This window comes from Dipodomys merriami, unplaced genomic scaffold, assembly GCF_024711535.1.
Source record: "Dipodomys merriami isolate MVZ:Mamm:240054 unplaced genomic scaffold, mDipMer1.0.p SCAF_477, whole genome shotgun sequence".
Classification (NCBI taxonomy): domain Eukaryota; kingdom Metazoa; phylum Chordata; class Mammalia; order Rodentia; family Heteromyidae; genus Dipodomys; species Dipodomys merriami.
The window spans coordinates 118,407-135,178 of NW_027206043.1; the positions used below are offsets into that span (position 1 = coordinate 118,407).

General features: G+C 55.0%; 1 protein-coding gene across 2 annotated transcripts; it reads left to right on the plus strand.

The window, feature by feature from the left end:
• On the plus strand, nucleotides 1-15,483 carry LOC138808769 (excitatory amino acid transporter 4-like). 2 transcript variants are annotated; one of them, XM_069994955.1, is made up of 11 exons: nucleotides 1-148; nucleotides 2,943-3,022; nucleotides 3,936-4,172; nucleotides 5,014-5,151; nucleotides 7,072-7,276; nucleotides 8,294-8,336; nucleotides 9,902-10,245; nucleotides 11,367-11,600; nucleotides 12,398-12,592; nucleotides 13,859-13,993; nucleotides 15,288-15,483. In XM_069994955.1, the coding sequence occupies exons 3-11, from the start codon at nucleotides 3,968-3,970 to the stop codon at nucleotides 15,481-15,483; spliced, it is 1,695 nt and encodes a 564-aa protein (XP_069851056.1). In that variant the 5' UTR covers nucleotides 1-148; nucleotides 2,943-3,022; nucleotides 3,936-3,967. The 2 variants fall into 2 exon arrangements, with proteins under 2 accessions (XP_069851056.1, XP_069851057.1); XM_069994956.1 differs by lacking the exon at nucleotides 2,943-3,022.
• Nucleotides 15,484-16,772: the final 1,289 nt, after the last annotated feature.

Sequence of the window (16,772 nt, forward strand, 5' to 3'; positions counted from 1 at the left end):
CTCCCCCGGCGCCCCGCGCCCACGTGAGCTCACGGCCGGCCCCGATCCCGCCGGCCGCACAGCGCGCGCGTCGCGGCTCCGCGCCAGCCAGCGCCCCACGGTCCCGGCGGCTCCGCGCGGGCCGGCCGGCCGCTCCGCTCCACGGCTGGTGAGTGCGGGACCCTCCCCGGGCCGGGCCTGCGCCCCGGGGTGCGCGCGCCTCCCCTCCCCGCCGCCGGGCCGCGCGTGCCAGCGGGCGTGAAGCTGGGAGCGGCTGCCTGCCCGAGGGCCGTGGTGAAGTTCTGTGCCCGAGTGTGTGTGTGTGTGTGCGCGCGTGCAGGAGCCGCCTGTCAGGCTTAATTTGCACGGGGGCCGTGCGAGTGTGCGGTGTGCGCACGCGAACGCGCTGCGTGTGGTGCTCCCTGTGCACCGGGTGTGCGCACGGGCGTGTGCACGGGCGTGTGCAAGCTGTGCCCGTGCAAGGCCGGCGCCTGTACTTTGGGGAGGGGTGCGCGTGCGGCACGCCCGTGTCCGCCGGTGTCCGAGTGCGCTGTCCGGCCCGCGGCGGTGTCCGCACGTGGGGTGCGGGCCCGGGGGTGGGGCGGGCGGGACGGAGGGCGGACAGGACGCGGGCCCGGCCCTGCCCCGCACCCGGAGCCGCCGCCGCCGCGGCTTCCCCCCTTGGCTGGACCTGTCATCCGGGCTACTCTGGAGGCTGAGACCCGAGGATCACGGTTCGAAGCCAGCTCTGGGCAGCCAAGTCCTGTCAGGTCTCTCATCTCGAGTGAACCCCCCCCCCCAAAGCCGGAGTGGAGGTGTGGATCAGTGGTGGAGCGCCAGAGCTCAGGGTAAGAAGAGACTCCTCCAGAAGCCCGAGAGAGGCCGGGCACACAGGTGGCTGCCCACCCAGGAAGAACCACGTCAGACCAGTATTAACAGTTTTATTAAGATCACTGCATGTTTTCACGGATGCGGGTGCTGCGGGTCAGAGGGCGTAGACAGGAAGAGGGTGGAGGGGGGAGGCCACACGGGAGAGCCAGTCCAGGGCGGGGCGTTGGGCCGAGTCCTGCGCTCTGCAGGCAGTGGGATGCCTGGAGCGCAAAAGTACCGTGTACTCTGGCGAGCACTGCGCACTGTATTCATGTTTCCAACGATCACTACCTCATAAATAGGCACAATTACTGCCAATTAAAAATAAGAAAATTAGTACATGCACATATACGTATATATGCATGTATTAAATATATAGTATTTGTGCTGGAGCTTGAACTCAGAGCTTGGATGCTGTCTTTGAGCTTTCTTGCTCAAAGCTAGTGCTTTTACCACTTGAGCCACATCTCAACTTCTGGCATTTTGGTGGTTAGTTAGATGTAAGAATCTCCCCGACTTTCCTGCCCAAAGCTGGTTTCAAACCCATCTGTCTCCTGAGTAGTCAAGATTACAGATGTGAGCCACCAGAGCCAGACTTCTAATATTAGTTTCAATTAACAGACTATAATTATCTATTTACAGTAATGCAGACAGGACTGAGACAAGTTGACGTCAGGGGTTTGAACTCAGGGCCTTATGCTTGCTAGCCGGATGCTGTGTTACTTGAGCCATTCCCTCAGCCCCCTTTCCTTTTTTTTTTTTTTGTCAGTTGTGGGGCTTGAACTCTGGGCCTGGGCACTGTCCCTGAGCTCTTCAGCTCAAGGCTAGCGCTCTACCAACTTGAGCCACAGCGCCACTCCTGGCTTTTTTTGTGTATGTGGTGCTGAGGAATTGGACCACGGCATCATGCATGCAAGGCAAGCGCTCTACCACTGAGCTGCGTTCCCAACCCCCCTTTTCCTGTTATTTACAAGAGTCTTGACTTATTCCCTGAACAGCTTGATCTATAATTCTCCTACTTGTGTTTCTCTTTGCTGGGGATGAGAGGCTCACATCACAGTGTCTAGTTGTTGCATTTCCCTGGTAGCTGGGATAGCAGGCATGCACCACCATGCTCAGGCATTGATGTGAGGTGGAGTCTTTTTTTTGGGTCCAGTCGTGGGCCCTGAACTCTGGGCCTGGGCGCTGTCCCTCAGCTCTTCAGCTCCAGGCTAGCGCTCTACCACTTGAGCCACAGTGCCACTTCCGGCTTTTTTTATTTGCTTATGTGGTGCTGAGGAATCGAATCCAGGGCCTCAGGCATGCAAGGCAAGCGCTCTACCACTGAGCCACCTTCCCAGCCCTGAGGTGGAGTCTTTTATATAAACTTTTTTTTAATTGCCCTGGTTGGCCTAAAACGGAGCCCCATCTCTGCCTCCCAAAGAGCTGGCATTACAAGTTTGAGTCCCTGGGCTCAGGTTTCTGCTTTTCACCAACCACATTTTTTTAAGTTTGTGGTCACCCTGTGCTGTTCTAAGTGTTTGGTGCACTGAACTATCTTAGCCACAGTGAATTGGGGTCTGAAATATGGACATGTGTGCTTTTCTCTAGGCTGAGGGCCAGCAAGTTTTTAATTTTTAGGTTTTTTTTGTGTGTGTGTGCTGGTCCTGGGGCTTGAACTCAGGGCCCAGGCTCTGTCGATGAGCTGCTTTTCGTTCAAGATTTTGCTCTATTACTTGAGCCACAGATCCACTCCGTTTTTTTTTTTCTTTTTTCCCCTGAGTATATTTTTGGTGGTGAGTCTCAGGGAGTTTCCTGGGCTGGCTTTGAACCTCAATTCTCAGATCACAGCCTCCGGAGTAGCTAGGATTCCAGCTTGAGTCTCTGGTGCCCAGTGACCAACAATTTTTTTTTTTTACTTAAGACAAACAACAACAACAACAACAACAAGACTTTGGGAAGGGCTGGGGAGATTAGGGAGACAGTGCCAGGAAAGCAATCATACCTCCTAGGTCTGCTCTGCATGAATTCAGGCATTGGAGGTGAGAAGAGGTTTTGGGAGCTGTGATTTCTTGGAACACAGCTGAATGGCCAAAATTCTTTTTTTCCTTAAGACAGGGTCTTGCTATGTAGCCACGGCTGGCTTCGAACTCATGATCCTCCTGTCTCAGCCTCCTGAATGCTAGCATTACAGGTATGTCCCACCATGCCCTGCTTGTATTTATCTTGATATCAAGACAGTAGTAAAATATAATTTTAAGAGATCATGGAAGGGGTCCATGAAGGGGAAAGTTCCTCAGATCCATGGAGAGTCACAATTTTCAACCTCTCCTGTTTGTTTGAGGTGTTTAGTTGGCAAATAGATGGGCAAGTTTTTTTTTTTAATGCATTTTATTTAACATCTATGAAAAGTACATCATTTCCAGTAGTGATCTAAGCGTTCCACTTTGGATATATATGTTGATATATATCTACCCATATGTGTGTATAGATGCTTTTTTTTCCCCCCAAGATAGGTAAATGAGAATATGAGTAAAGGCCAGTGCCTTTGGCTCACGCCTATCATCCCAGCTACCCAGGAGGCTGAGATCTGAGCATGAGACTTTTCTCTCTCAATTAACCACCCCAAAAGCCAGAAGTGGAGCTGTGGCTCAGGTGGTAGCCAATAAAGCTCAGGGACAGCTCCGAGACCCTCAGTTCAGATCCTCAAACATAAAAAAAAAAAAAAAAGCAAATGGACAAATATAAAGAAGGGAAATACAAAGCACAAAGACCAGAGAACTGTCCCGGCCTCTTCCCTGGGGTGCCCTTCCCGGTCTTGCTGCTGGGGGTGCGCTGGGGATGGGCAGAGCTACATTTATGGGGCACCCACTGTTTACCTCGCCTGCTAACGATGCCCTGGTGAGAAGCATGGCCTTTCCTGCCAGGACCGCAAGCTGTTCACTCTGAGCCCGGCAGCGGGCACGGGGCACTGAGCCCGGCATCCATCAGGATGCTCCTGCGACAGCCTGGCGGGCCTCGGATGCCCGGATGTGGCGTGACCTTTGAACTCCAAGCAGGGTCTCAGGTGTCTTCCCCCCCCGCCCCCCTCTTTCTTCCCTCACCAGACCCGGGCTCCTGTGTCCCCCGCAGCGAGACGATGAGCAGCCACGGCAACAGCCTGTTCCTGCGGGAGAGCGGCCCGCGCCTGGGCCGGGCGGGCTGGCTGCGGCGCACGCGCGAGGGCCTGCAGCGGCGAGCACTGCGCCTGCGCCTGCGCCTGCAGACCACCACGCGCGAGCACGTGCGGCGCTTCCTGCGCCGGAACGCCTTCATCCTGCTCACCGTCAGCGCCGTCGTCATTGGTGAGCTGGGACTTCCGGGGGAGGGGCTTCCTGCCGGCGGGATGAAGGAGAAAGAGTTCCTGTTGTTGGGGACGGGACTTCCTCCCCGTAGAGGGCGGAACTTCCTACTGGCTCATCCCTGATTGGCACTCACGAGTCGTGTGCCAAAAAGCCTCTTAAAAATAAAATTTATTCTCTAACAGAAAAATAAGAAGTCTGTAAATGCTTAGCCCAGAAGCGAATATTTACTTAAAGCGATCATTTGTATAAAGGGGTTTCAGTTCAACGTGTCAGCTCAATGCCATCCTGTCCCTCCTCCCGTCTTTCCCAGCCCCACTCCATCCCCTCGGTTCCATGTTCACACAGTACATTGAATATCATATCTGTTTTCTCCCATCCCAGAATCAGATCACTTTTTTTTCTTGTATCCCTCCTGGGGCTTGAACTCAGGGCCTGGGTACCGCCTATGAACTTTGGTACCCAAGGACGGTGCTCTTACCACTTGAACCACAACTTCACTCCTGGCTTTTTTTTGACGGTTAACTGGCAATAAGAATCTCACAGACTTTCCTTCCCTGGGTTGGCTTTGAACTGAGATCCACAGATCTCAACTTGCCTGCGTAGCTAGGATTATAGGTGTGAGCCACAGGCGCCCAACACATTTGTACATCTCTGCAGTGTATGCATTTACCAGTGCGTGCACACACACACACACACACACACACACACACACACACACACACACTTAGAGCACGTTTCTCCAACTGCCCATCCCCACACGCGCCGTTCTGAGGATGGATGGAACCTGCCTGGGCCCAAGTCGCCTGCTCTGTCCTCCATGCACGTCTTCTTCTGGCTGTAGGAGTCAGCCTGGCATTCGCCCTGCGTCCATACCAGCTCACTTACCGCCAAATCAAATACTTCTCCTTTCCTGGCGAGCTTCTGATGAGGATGCTGCAGATGCTGGTCCTGCCTCTTATCGTCTCCAGTCTGGTCACAGGTGAGCGACTGTGGGCCAGTGTTGGCCTCCAAGACTTACCTACAGTCCAACTGTGGGTCTCCTCCACACCTCGGCTCCCCTCGCCCTTGGTCTGAGCCTAGGTTCCCTTCCCATTCAAGTCTTGGTGGTCCTGGCACTCACACCCCACTTGCCTCAGTAACTTTCCTGTACTTCTCCTTAGGAGCAGATATGCCAGCCTACAAGGGCTCAGTTTTATCCAGAGGGGAAAGAAAGGCTGGAAAAGGAGAGCCAGTCAAGAAAGCTAGTTGTAATATGGGGTGGGGTGGGGGTGGGGGATGAAGAGGCGGTGAATGAGGCTGAGATTCCAGGATGGGGAGCAGGGGGTGGGCTGGGAGGATGGATGGATCATGCAGGGCTCTAGAAGCATTTTCTCTAGGAGGCTGGATAGCAAGCATTTTCCTCTCTGCTGACCCTCTGATCTCCGCTGCAGCTTCACCCACTGCTGTTTCTTGTAACACAAAAGCAGCCATAGGCAACAGGAGAGCAAATGAACACTCTTGTATTCTAATAAAAGCTGTATTTATAAAAACAAGAAGCGGGCCAGGTTTGGTTCCTTAATCGTAGGTGGCGTGTTTCTGGTTTTGACAACAGAAAGAAAAGATGAAGAGTGGTTCCTTGGGTTGGGTTTCCTAGAAGCCGAGGCTGACAGGATATTTGAGGGAGGGAATCATGAGGGGTCTGGAAGCAGGGTTTGGTGAGGGATGTGTGCTCAGAAGAATTCCAGACCCTCTGCCTCATTGCCTGGGACAGCATTGGGAGATTGTTTACACCTGCATCAAAGGAGTTTGCCTTTTTTGGGAGCTAATCCTGGGGTTTAAACTCAGGGCCCTGGTGCTGCCCCTGAGCTTTACTGCTCAAGGCTAGCGCTCTAACACTTGAGCCACAGTTTCACGTCTGGCCTTTTGCTGCTTAGTTGGGGATAGGCATCTCATGGGCTTTCCTGCCTTTGCCATCTTCCACCTGTGATCCTCAGATCTCAGCCTCCTGAGTAGCTAGGATTTACAGGCCTGAGCCATGGGGTGCCTGGGAGGAATTAGCCTTTGAACTCTTATACCAGTCAGTGTTTGGCTGTTGGCTGTTTTGGGGAGCCTTGCTGGTGAAGAAGTGCCTGTTGTGCTCAGGGCAATTATCAGGAGGAGGCGGCAGCCTGAGTTCTTAGCAGCCAGCGTTCACAGCAGCTGAGGGACAAGTACACTGGGCTGGTCCCGGGCATTTGGATACAGTGCCAAAAATATCCACCGAGTGAGTGTCTGGTGAGGGGAGCTGGAGGGAGGGCAGGTCTGAGGTGGGTAGTGACATGAAGACAGATGGAAAGGAGGTTATGGGGCAAGATTGAGATCAAGAGGTTGGTGTGGAGTAGAGGGAAGGTAGTGTGGCGGGCTGGAGGTGTGTTTGGGGTAAAGAATGGGGTGGGGGAGCCAGATGTGGTGGCCCATGCCTGTAATCTGATCTGAGAGGGAGATAGAGATGGAGAGGATTGAGGTTCAAGGCCAGGGGTGCAATCTTCCCCTCTGTCAGTGAAAGAAAGTCAGGCATGGTCATTCACGCCTACCATCCCAGCTTTGCGGTATGGGAATCACAGACCAGCTTGACAAGAACAGAGACTCCACCTGAAGAAAAGAATGAAAGAGAAATAAAAACAAAGAGGGCGAAGCCGGGCGCCGGTGGCCCACACCCGGCAGCCTCGGTACTCAGGAGGCTGAGATCTGAGGGTCACAGGTGGGAAGAAAGTCCGTGAGACTCTGATCTCCCATGATCCACCAGAAAACGGGAAGTGGTGCTGTGGCTTAAGTGGTAGATCGCTCGCCTTGAGCTGAAGAACTGAGGGACAGCGCCCAGGCCCCGAGTTCAAGCCCCAGGACGGACACGTGTGTGGAGACTGCGCTGTCTGTCTTTCAGGTATGGCGTCTTTGGACAACAAGGCCACAGGGCGGATGGGGATGCGGGCAGCTGTGTACTACATGGTGACGACGGTCATCGCGGTCTTCATCGGCATCCTCATGGTCACCATCATCCACCCTGGCAAGGGCTCCAAGGAGGGGCTGCACCGAGAGGGCCGCATTGAGACCGTCCCCACGGCCGACGCCTTCATGGACTTGGTCAGGTGAGGCTCGGCCCGCCTCTGGGGCGGGACTTCCTTCTGGGCCATGCAGCCAAGGACAAAGGGACAGGGGAATACCCAGCCCGGGACCTGAGCCTCCACCTTGTCTTTCCCTGGTGGATGCATATCTTCCGAGAGAGCTTTCCCACCCTTCATCCGGGCAGGGTATGGTGGCGCCATCTTGAGGGCTACTGTTGGCTTGATGTTGGCAGGCTCCCATTGGGTGGGCCCGTGGTTCTCATCGAGGTTTAGGTAGGCAAAATCAGGGCTATTCACAGGTTCCCCCTGACCACCAACTTGGCCGGGAGCTTCAGAATTGGAAGGGCTCTGACAAAGGTGCTCATTAGGCCCTGGGTTTGAGGTTTGTCTTAGTCTGTTTTCCATGGTTGTCACAGAACGCTTAAGTCTGGGTGGGTTGTGGAGACTCGAAGGTTCTTTAGCTCATGGTTCTGGAAGCTGGGGAATTGAACACAGCCACAAATGGATGAATCCATCTCTGGAGAGATGAGGGCTTGGCTGTCAGAGCTGGATTCGTCCATTTGGGGCTGTGTTCCATTCCCCAGCTTCCAAAACCATAAGCTAAAGAACCTTCCAGCTGGAGCCAGTGGCTCACGCCTGTCATCCTAGCTACTCAGGAGGCTGAGATCTGAGGATCATGGTTCAAAGCCAGCCTGGGCAGGAAAGTCCATGAGACTCTGATCTCCAGTGAACCACTAGAAAAACCGGAAGTGGCGCTGTGGCTCCAGTGGTAGAGCGCTAGCAGCCAAGGCCACCTCCATTAGCTGGACAGCTCTGGGTAATGAACAGAAGTTCCCTGACCACCTGTTTCTTCCCATGTAAAAAACCGGGACATGACACACCTGTGTGGCAGGGCTGTTGTAGTGTTCAAATCAGATGAGGTGCAGATGGGTCCTGGCCTACCATGGATGCGCGCCATCATTACCTCAGATGAAGGAGAGTCACGCTTGAGGCTCCCTTCCAAGGTCTAAGCGCTTTTGCTTCCTGTTGTTTTTTCTGCAGAAATATGTTTCCACCCAACCTCGTGGAGGCCTGCTTCAAACAGGTGAGGACGAAGAGCTTGCTTCATCTGGAAAGAGTTGGAGCCTGGGGGGTGTGGGGGGAGGTAGGTGGAGGCTGCTGGTGAGGGGTGGGAGGAGAAGAGAGTGGGCAAGGGTTGTTGGAAGACACTGAGAGACAAAATGTAGTTTCCACGGGCACCAGGGTCAGGGAGAGACCTGGGTTTTCCCGGCCTGGGATCAGAGGAGGCCTGGACGTGGAGACTCGGGGAGAGAGGCCCTAAAGCGACATCCAGAGTAGCGAAGGATGCAGGCTCTACATTCGTTTTTCTGTGCATCATTTATTACCTATTTGTCCGGCTCATTTCCTTTTCGTTTATTTTCTAGTGGTTAGTTAATTATGATCGTCATTTGTTTTGCTGGCACACATTCGTTGTACAGGGAGTTGCGTGGTGACATTCCCACACATGTGTGTGCCGTGTCCCAGCCTGCCTCACCTCCTCTGTCGCTCTGCCACCCCTCCCCGCCCCCCCCCCCCCCCCCCGCTCCCTCTTCTTAAAATCAGTCAGGCTCTGGTGCCTCACGCCTATCATCCTAGCTGCTCAGGAGGCTGAGATTTGAGGATTGCCATTCAAAGCCAGCCTGGGTGGAGAAGTCTGTGACACTCTTATCTCCGATTAACCAGCAAAAGGCCAGAAGTAGAGCTGTGGTTTAAGTGGTAGAATGCTAGCCTTGAGTGGGAAAAGCTAAGGGAGAGCATGAAGCCCTGGGTTTAAGCCCCAGTATTGGTATGCACACACACACACACACACCACACACACACACACACACACACACACACACACACACACACTTTGGATTTGTCTGCCAGGGCTGGCTTTGAACAGTGATCCACAGAGCTCAGCCTCTTGAGTAGCTAGGATTACAGGTGTGAGCCTCCAGTGAGTAGTCTCAGCCTTCTTTCTAGTTATTTTTGAGGTAGGATATTACTTATGACCACTTCTGTCTGGACTGTGAACCTCCTTTTTGTGTTTCTCTCTGTCACTGCGGGTGACAAGTGTCCACACCCAGTCCTTGGTTCAGATGGAGTTTCATGGACATTATTATTATTATTATTATTATTATTATTATTATTATCTTGTCTGACCTTAAGCTGAAATCCTCTGATCTCCACCTCCCGAGTAGCTAGGGATTACAGGTGTGTGCTGGGTCACCCAGCCGGACACCCGTGTTTTCACTGTGATCTGTCACACAAAAATTCAGGCGTGGGGTTTTTCTGCTTGTGTTATGCCAGTGTTGAAAAAAGTTTCAGACTTTGTGTGGCTTTTTTTTTTTTTTTTCCAATCAGGGAGGCTCAACCTCTGTCTCCTTGAGACACCGAATTCATTTCCTTTGGTTATAGATACTTGGTAATGGGGTTGGGGGCGGCTCTTGTAATTCATTTGCATTCCCCCTCCCCCGCCCCCATGCCTCGATCAAATCATTAATTCACTCTCCCAGTTTTCTGTGTGTGTGCGCGAGTGAAATGTGTGTGTATGCGTCATTGTGAGAGTCTGGAATTTCCTGTTATGCCCACCATGCTAAATCTGGGTTCCACCGCTCTGCGTTTCAGTTCAAGACTCAGTATAGCACCAGAGTGGTCACCAGGACGGTGGTGAGGACGGAGAACGGGTCGGAGCCGGGAGCCTCGGCGGCGCCCCTGTCCCCGGTGGACAACGAGAGCAGCGTGGTGGAGAACGTCACTCGGGCCCTGGGCACCCTGCAGGAGATGCTCAGCTTCGAGGAGACCGTGCCAGTGCCCGGCTCTGCCAATGGCATCAACGCCCTGGGCCTGGTGGTCTTCTCTGTGGCTTTCGGCCTGGTCATCGGGGGCATGAAACACAAGGGCCGCGTCCTCAGGGACTTTTTCGACAGCCTCAACGAGGCCATTATGAGGCTGGTGGGCATCATTATCTGGTGAGTGGTGGCTGGGTCTGGGCGGGCATGCAGGTAACTTGGGGGTGCGTGGGGGAGCCCCGAGGGGCTGGACCAGCCAGGCCGTGTGGGAGATGCTGAAGAGGTGATGGTGGATGTTTAACCAAAGTCATTTATTCATCTACTGGTTAATTTACTTGCCAGTTCATTCCTTCCTGCCTGCAATAGTTTATTCAGTTGCACCATCTCTCATTCATCTGTTTGTTTCATTTATTCTTTGTTTCCTGTTGTTTCTGTTGATTGTGGGGCTTGAACTCTGGGCCTGGGCGCTGACCCTCAGCTCTTCAGCTCAAGGCGAGCGCTCTACCACTTGAGCCACAGCACCACTTCTGGTTTTCTAGTGGTTTATTGGAGATAAGAGTCTCACGGACTTTCCTGCCTGGGCTAGCTTTGAACCATGATCCTCAGATCTCAGCTTCCTGAGTAGCTATGATTATAGGTGTGAACCACCAGTATCGGGCTCCTACTTAATTTTTCTTGGCAGTACCAGGGTCTGAACTCAGGGCCTCTTACTTGCTAGACAGGCAGCCTACCACTTGAGCCACAGCTCCACTCCAGGCTCTTGGCTGCTTCATTGGAAATAAGAGGCTCATGGACTGTCCTGCCTGAACTGGTTTCAAACCACGATCCTCAGATCCCAGCCTCCCGAGTAGCTGGGATTCCAGGTGTGAGCCACGGGCGCCTGGTGGAATTTTTATTCCTTTTTGTTAACGTGCATGTGAGTTGTTCATTGTGGCGGTGGTGCAGACACACACATCGAAGGAAGGACCGGGGGACCAGATACACCCTATAAGGTCACCCCCTCCCCCTCTGTAGTGACCTACTTCATGGAACTGGGCTCTACTTCCGGTAGTTTCCACACCTTCGAAGTCCCTCAGTGGATGAATCCCTGGGCGTGGGGGTCAGGATCCTCGAGATCCGATCACCCCTCAAAGGCGCTGATGCCCTGGGCGACCGCTGAGCTTTAGGGAACGTTAGATCTGTGTGGTTTGTGGGTGTGCGGGAGGGTTGAGGCGTGTGTGTGTGTGTGTGTGTGCGTGTGTGTGCGCGTGTGTGCGTGTGTAACAGGGTGACCAGCCTAGACAGGTGCCCGGCTCGCCCAGGTACGCGCCCGTGGGCATCCTGTTCCTGATCGCGGGGAAGATTCTGGAGATGGAAGACATGGCGGTCCTGGGCGGTCAGCTGGGCATGTACACGCTGACGGTCATCGTGGGCCTGTTCCTGCACGCCGGCGGCGTCCTGCCCCTCATCTACTTCCTGGTCACCCACCGGAACCCCTTTCCCTTCATCGGGGGCATGCTGCAGGCGCTCCTCACCGCCATGGGCACCTCCTCCAGGTAGGCCCCGCCCACCCACGTAGGCCCCGCCCCCATTGAGGCCCCGCCCACCCACCGAGGCCCCGCCCCCACTGAGGCCACCTCCACTTCCCGCTTTTTGGTGGTTCATTGGAGATGGAGAGTCCCGCAGGACTGGGGCTGGCTTTGAACTGCCCGTCCTCAGAGCTCAGCCTCCTGGGTAGCTGGGATGACAGGCGGGAGCCACCGGCGTCTGGCCAACACACTGCTGTTTGCCCTAAGGCGTGGGGAGGGGGGGAAAGGGGGGCGGGGTTGGAAGCGCAGGACGGGATTAATTAGTGGCTGGTACTGTTGGCCTTAAACTCCTGAGTTTAACCGGGTGCTGAGGCCTGCCACTTCCTCTCTTCCTCTGGCCCCGATTCCACTGGCGCTCTCCATGCTGTCATGGGAAGCCCTCCTTTGGTCCTATGCTGCAGTCTCTCCTCCCCTCCCCTCCCCTCTCCTCTCTTCACTTCTCCTCTCCTCCCCTCTCCTCCCCTCTCCTCCCCTCCCCTCTCCTCCCCTCCCCTCTCCTCTCCTTTCCTCCCCTCCCTCTCCCCTGCACCTCCCCTCTCTTCCCCTCCCCTCCCCTCCCCTCTCTTCCCCTCCCCTCCCTTCACCTCTCCCCTCCCCTCTCCTCCCCTCCCTTCTCCTCTCCTCTCTTCTCCTCTCCTCTCCTCCCCTCCCTCTCCCCCTGCACCTCCCCCCTCCCTCCTCTCCTCGCCTCTCCTCTCCTCTCCTCCCCTCTCCTCTCCTCTCTCTCTCCCCTTCCCTCTCTCTTCTCCCCCTCCCCCCTGCAGCTCTGCCACTCTGCCCATCACCTTCCGCTGCTTGGAAGAAGGCCTGGGCGTGGACCGTCGCATCACCAGGTTTGTGCTGCCCGTGGGTGCCACGGTCAACATGGACGGCACCGCTCTCTACGAGGCCCTGGCCGCCATCTTCATCGCCCAAGTCAACAACTACGAGCTCAACTTGGGCCAGATCACCACGATCAGGTGAGACCTGCCTGCGGGGAGTGGGTGGCGCTGGGCTGGGGGTGGGGGGGGGGTGGGAGCCACAGCGGGGAGGGGTGTGTGTCACTTTGAATTGATTAATTTGAGGGTTGATTGGTTTAGTCTCAGTACCGAGAACAGTACCCAGTGTGTCTAGGCAAGAGCTGTCAGCAAGTTGCTTAGTATGTTTTTTCAAAACGAACAGATTTTTCTTTTTTAACTGAGCGAGAAATGCACTCCATACCTGACTTAATCCGCCTCAGTGTGGCTAGCTGTGTGGGTACTTCAAGAAACCTGGTGCCCGCGGCTCACGCCTGCCATCCTGACGACTCAGGAGGCTGAGATCTGAGGATGGAGGTTCAAAGCCAGCCCGGGCAGGAAGTAAATTACTCAAAAAAGCCAGAAGTGGTGCTGTGGCTCAGATGGTAGAGCCCTAGCCTTGAGCACAAAGAGGCTCAGGGACAGCGCCCAGGTCCCGAGTTCAAGCCCCAGGACTGGCAAAAAAACAAAAAAAAGGAAACCATCAAAACTTCTCCTTCTCCCCTCCTCTCACCCACATTGAGGGGTAACTGATGCAAACTGTGTATAGATTTAAGGTATGTAATGTGGTCTCATATATATGCCCATCAAAAATGATTTCTGTATCAAGCTGATGAATTTATGCAACACTATATAATTACCTTTCTCTTCCCTTTCCTCCTTCCCTTCCCTTCTCCCTCATTCTGCCCTCCTTCCCTCCCTCCCTCTCTCCCTCCCTCCCTCCCTCTCTCCCTCCCTCCCTCCTTCCTTCCTTCCTTCCTTCCTTCCTTCCTTCCTTCCCTCCCTCCTTCCTTCCTTCCTTCCCTCCTTCCTTCCCTCCCTCCCTCCCTCCCTCCCTCCTTCCTCCTTCCTTCCTTCCTTCCTTCCTTCCTTCCTTCCTTTTTGTTGGTGTTCTGAGAACACCTACATTCTCCTCTCCCTGCAACACCGCCATTATTAACTCTAGCTGCCATACAATTCATTAGATCCCTAGGACTTACTAATTTTGTGACTAAAATCTGGTACCCTTTGACCCAGGTCTTCTCCTCCCCCTCCCCCCCAACCCTGAAAAAAAAAAACTACCCCACTACTCTACTCTGCTTCCCTGAGTTTGACATCTTCTGTCTTCTGGGGAGCTCCCTCGCTGTCAGGCAGCTCCTGCAGTATTTCTTCTCTTTGGGTGCCGGGTTGGGGATCTGAGCTGACTCCATCCACCCCTCCCCTCCCCTCCCCTCCCCTCTCCTCTCCCAGCATCACGGCCACGGCGGCCAGCGTGGGCGCGGCCGGCATCCCCCAGGCGGGCCTGGTCACCATGGTGATCGTGCTCACCTCCGTGGGCCTGCCCACCGAGGACATCACACTCATCATCGCTGTGGACTGGTTTCTGTGAGTGCCCTCCGCCTACCCTCTCCTCCAACCCCACCCCTGATTTTGTCTGTAGGATCCAGCAAGGACAGATCCCTAGTGTCTCAGACCAAAGGGTCTTTGGAGAGTTCTGGAAGCCGTGGCCTGTGGGCCCCAGGATGTAGGGCGGGACGGGACACAGAGGGAGAGCTTTATTCGTCAGCTAGAGCAGCTCCTCTTGGAAGTGCTCTACGTGGAAATCAAAAAAGGGGATACGAGCTGGAGGTTCCCGCCAGTCATCCTAGCTGCTCAGGAGGCTGAGATCTGAGGATCACTGTTCAAATCCAGCCCAGGCAGGAAAGTCTGTGAGATTCTTATCTCCAATGAACCAACAGAAAACTGCAAGTGGTGCTGTGGCTCAGATGGTAGAGCCCTAGCTTAGAGCTGAAGAGCTGAGGGACAGCGCCCAGACCCAGAGTTCAAGCCCCACAACCAACAAAAAACAAAAAGGGGGGGGGGGAGATACTCAGAACAGATCTGGCTTGCAATTTTTTTTTGGTTGGTCTTGGGTCTTGAATTCAGGGCCTGGGCGCTGACCCTGAGCTTCTTTTGCTCAAGGCGAACACTCTACCACTTGAGCCACAGCTCCACTTGTGGCTTCTTTTTCCCCCAAGGAGATAAGAGTCTCACAGACTTTCCTGTGTGGGCTTGGCCTTGACCTGCAGTCCTCAGATCTCAGCCTCCAGCGTCGCAGAGTAGCTGGGAGCTACTCTACTGTGGTGGGCTAGGGTCTGGATGGACCGTCCCCGCTCTGCCCTGGCCGTTGCCTCTACTCCCCATGGCCTGTCTTGTGAGATTCACATCCTTAGAAACAACCCCATTGCTAAGAACAGCTGTGATCATCTCACAGCCGGGACACTGAGCCGGGCGCCGGTGGCTCCCGCCTGTCATCCCAGCTTCTCAGGAGGCTGAGATCTGAGGATGGCGGTTCAAGGCCAGCCTGGACAGGAAAGTCCATGAGACTCTGATCTCCAATGAACCACCAGAAAGCCGGAGGTGGCGCTGTGGCTCAAGTGGTAGAGTGCTCGCCTTGAGCACAGAGCTCAGGGACAGCGCCCAGGCCGTGAGTTCAAGCCCCACGACCGACAAAAATGAACAGAAGTTCCACTGAGGGTACAGAAGGAGAAGGACTTGCGTGGGGGTGGGGTGGGGGGTGTGAATGCCCCACTCCCCACAGTCCTCCCCACGGTCCTCCCCAGGGTCCTTCCCGCGGTCCCCTCCCCCCCTCCCCCACGCTCCCCGGTGGACGATGGCTTCTGTCTCTGTCTCCCACCAGCGACCGGCTCCGCACCATGACCAACGTGCTAGGGGACTCAATCGGCGCGGCCGTCATCGAGCACCTGTCCCAGCAGGAGCTGGATCTGCAGGAGGCTGAGCTCACCCTCCCCAGCCTGGGCAAGCCCTACAAGTCACTCATGGCACAGGAAAAAGGGGCATCCAGGGGCCGGGGGGGTCACGAGAGCGCCATGTGAGGGGCCTGCGGGGGGCCGCCGGGAGGGCGGGCGGGGAGGGGACGGGAGGGAGCCCTGGGGGCTTTCGGAGCCCAGCGGACCGTGTGTGGAACACGCGCGGTGCTCTGCTTGTCTTGTCTGGGGAGGGGGCAGCTGAGATAAAGGAGCAGGAGCGAAAGCTGTCCCAGGCCTCGAGTCCTCTCTGAGTGCGTGTTGAGTGCTGTGTGGTGGGGCTGGACAAGGAAGACGGGGGACCCCTCTCTTGGGTAATTTAGGGGTGTGCAGGGGAAAGCTTCAGAGTTCACAACAAAGGAAGGCCAGTGGGGGCTGGTGTCTGGCTCCCGTCTGTAGTGATCCGTGCTATCCCACAGGCAGGATCTGAGGAGCATGGTTCAAAGCCAGCCCCGGGCAGGAAAGTCCGGGAGACTCTCATTTCCAGTGAAAGCACTCACTCAAAGCTGGAAGTGGAGCTGTGACTCAAGTGGTAGAGCGCCAGCCTTGAGCACAAGAAGCTCAAGGGCAGCACCCAGGCCTTGAGTTCAAGCCCCAACACAGACACACACACACACACACACACACACACACACACACACACACACACACAGAGAGAGAAAGAAAAGAAAAGAAAGCCCAAACCCTAGGTTCAAGCCCCAGGACTGGCACAAAAAAAAAAAAAAAACAAAACAAAAAAACAAAAAGAAAATAGAAGCAGTTTCCTCTGGGAAGAACAGCAGGATGTGGCAGCCCAGGCTTATTCTCCTGAGATACATCAGCACTGTATCTCTGCTACACAAGGTGTGTGTGTGTGTATGTGTGTTTGTGCATGTATGTATGTGTGTTTGTGTGTGTGTGTGTGCATGTGTGTGAGTATACATCAGGCATAGAATTGTTCCCCTGGGCTGGGAAGGTGGCTCAGTGGTAGAGTGCTTGCCTTGCATACATGAGGCCCTGGGTTCGATTCCTCAGCACCACATAAGCAAAAAGAAAAAAGCCGGAAGTGGCGCTGTGGCTCAAGTGGTAGAGCGCTAGCCTTGAGCTGAAGAGCTGAGGGACAGCGTCCAGGCCCAGAGTTCAAGCCCCACAATCAGACCCCCCCAAAAAAAGAATTCTTTTCCCTGTGGGACATCAAAGACTGGGGGGCAACACAGGAGACGGAGTGGGACTTGTGTGCTTTTGTCATTACTGTAACACAGTCCCCGGGATGGGTGTTTTTATAAGTGGTGAAGTCGCTGTGAATGACTGGTTCTGGACGCTGCGGGGCCCAGCATCTGGCTGCGGAGTCTGCTGCCGGGCCCCGAGTGCTTCGAGAC

Bases quoted from the DNA above. Each gene is read 5' to 3' on its own strand.
- LOC138808769 (XM_069994955.1), top strand. From the start codon at position 3,968: ATGAGCAGCCACGGCAACAGCCTGTTCCTGCGGGAGAGCGGCCCGCGC. The intron at 5,152-7,071 runs GTGAGCGACTGT...TCTGTCTTTCAG, and splicing joins CGTCTCCAGTCTGGTCACAG to GTATGGCGTCTTTGGACAAC. The intron at 11,601-12,397 runs GTAGGCCCCGCC...TCCCCCCTGCAG, and splicing joins GCCATGGGCACCTCCTCCAG to CTCTGCCACTCTGCCCATCA.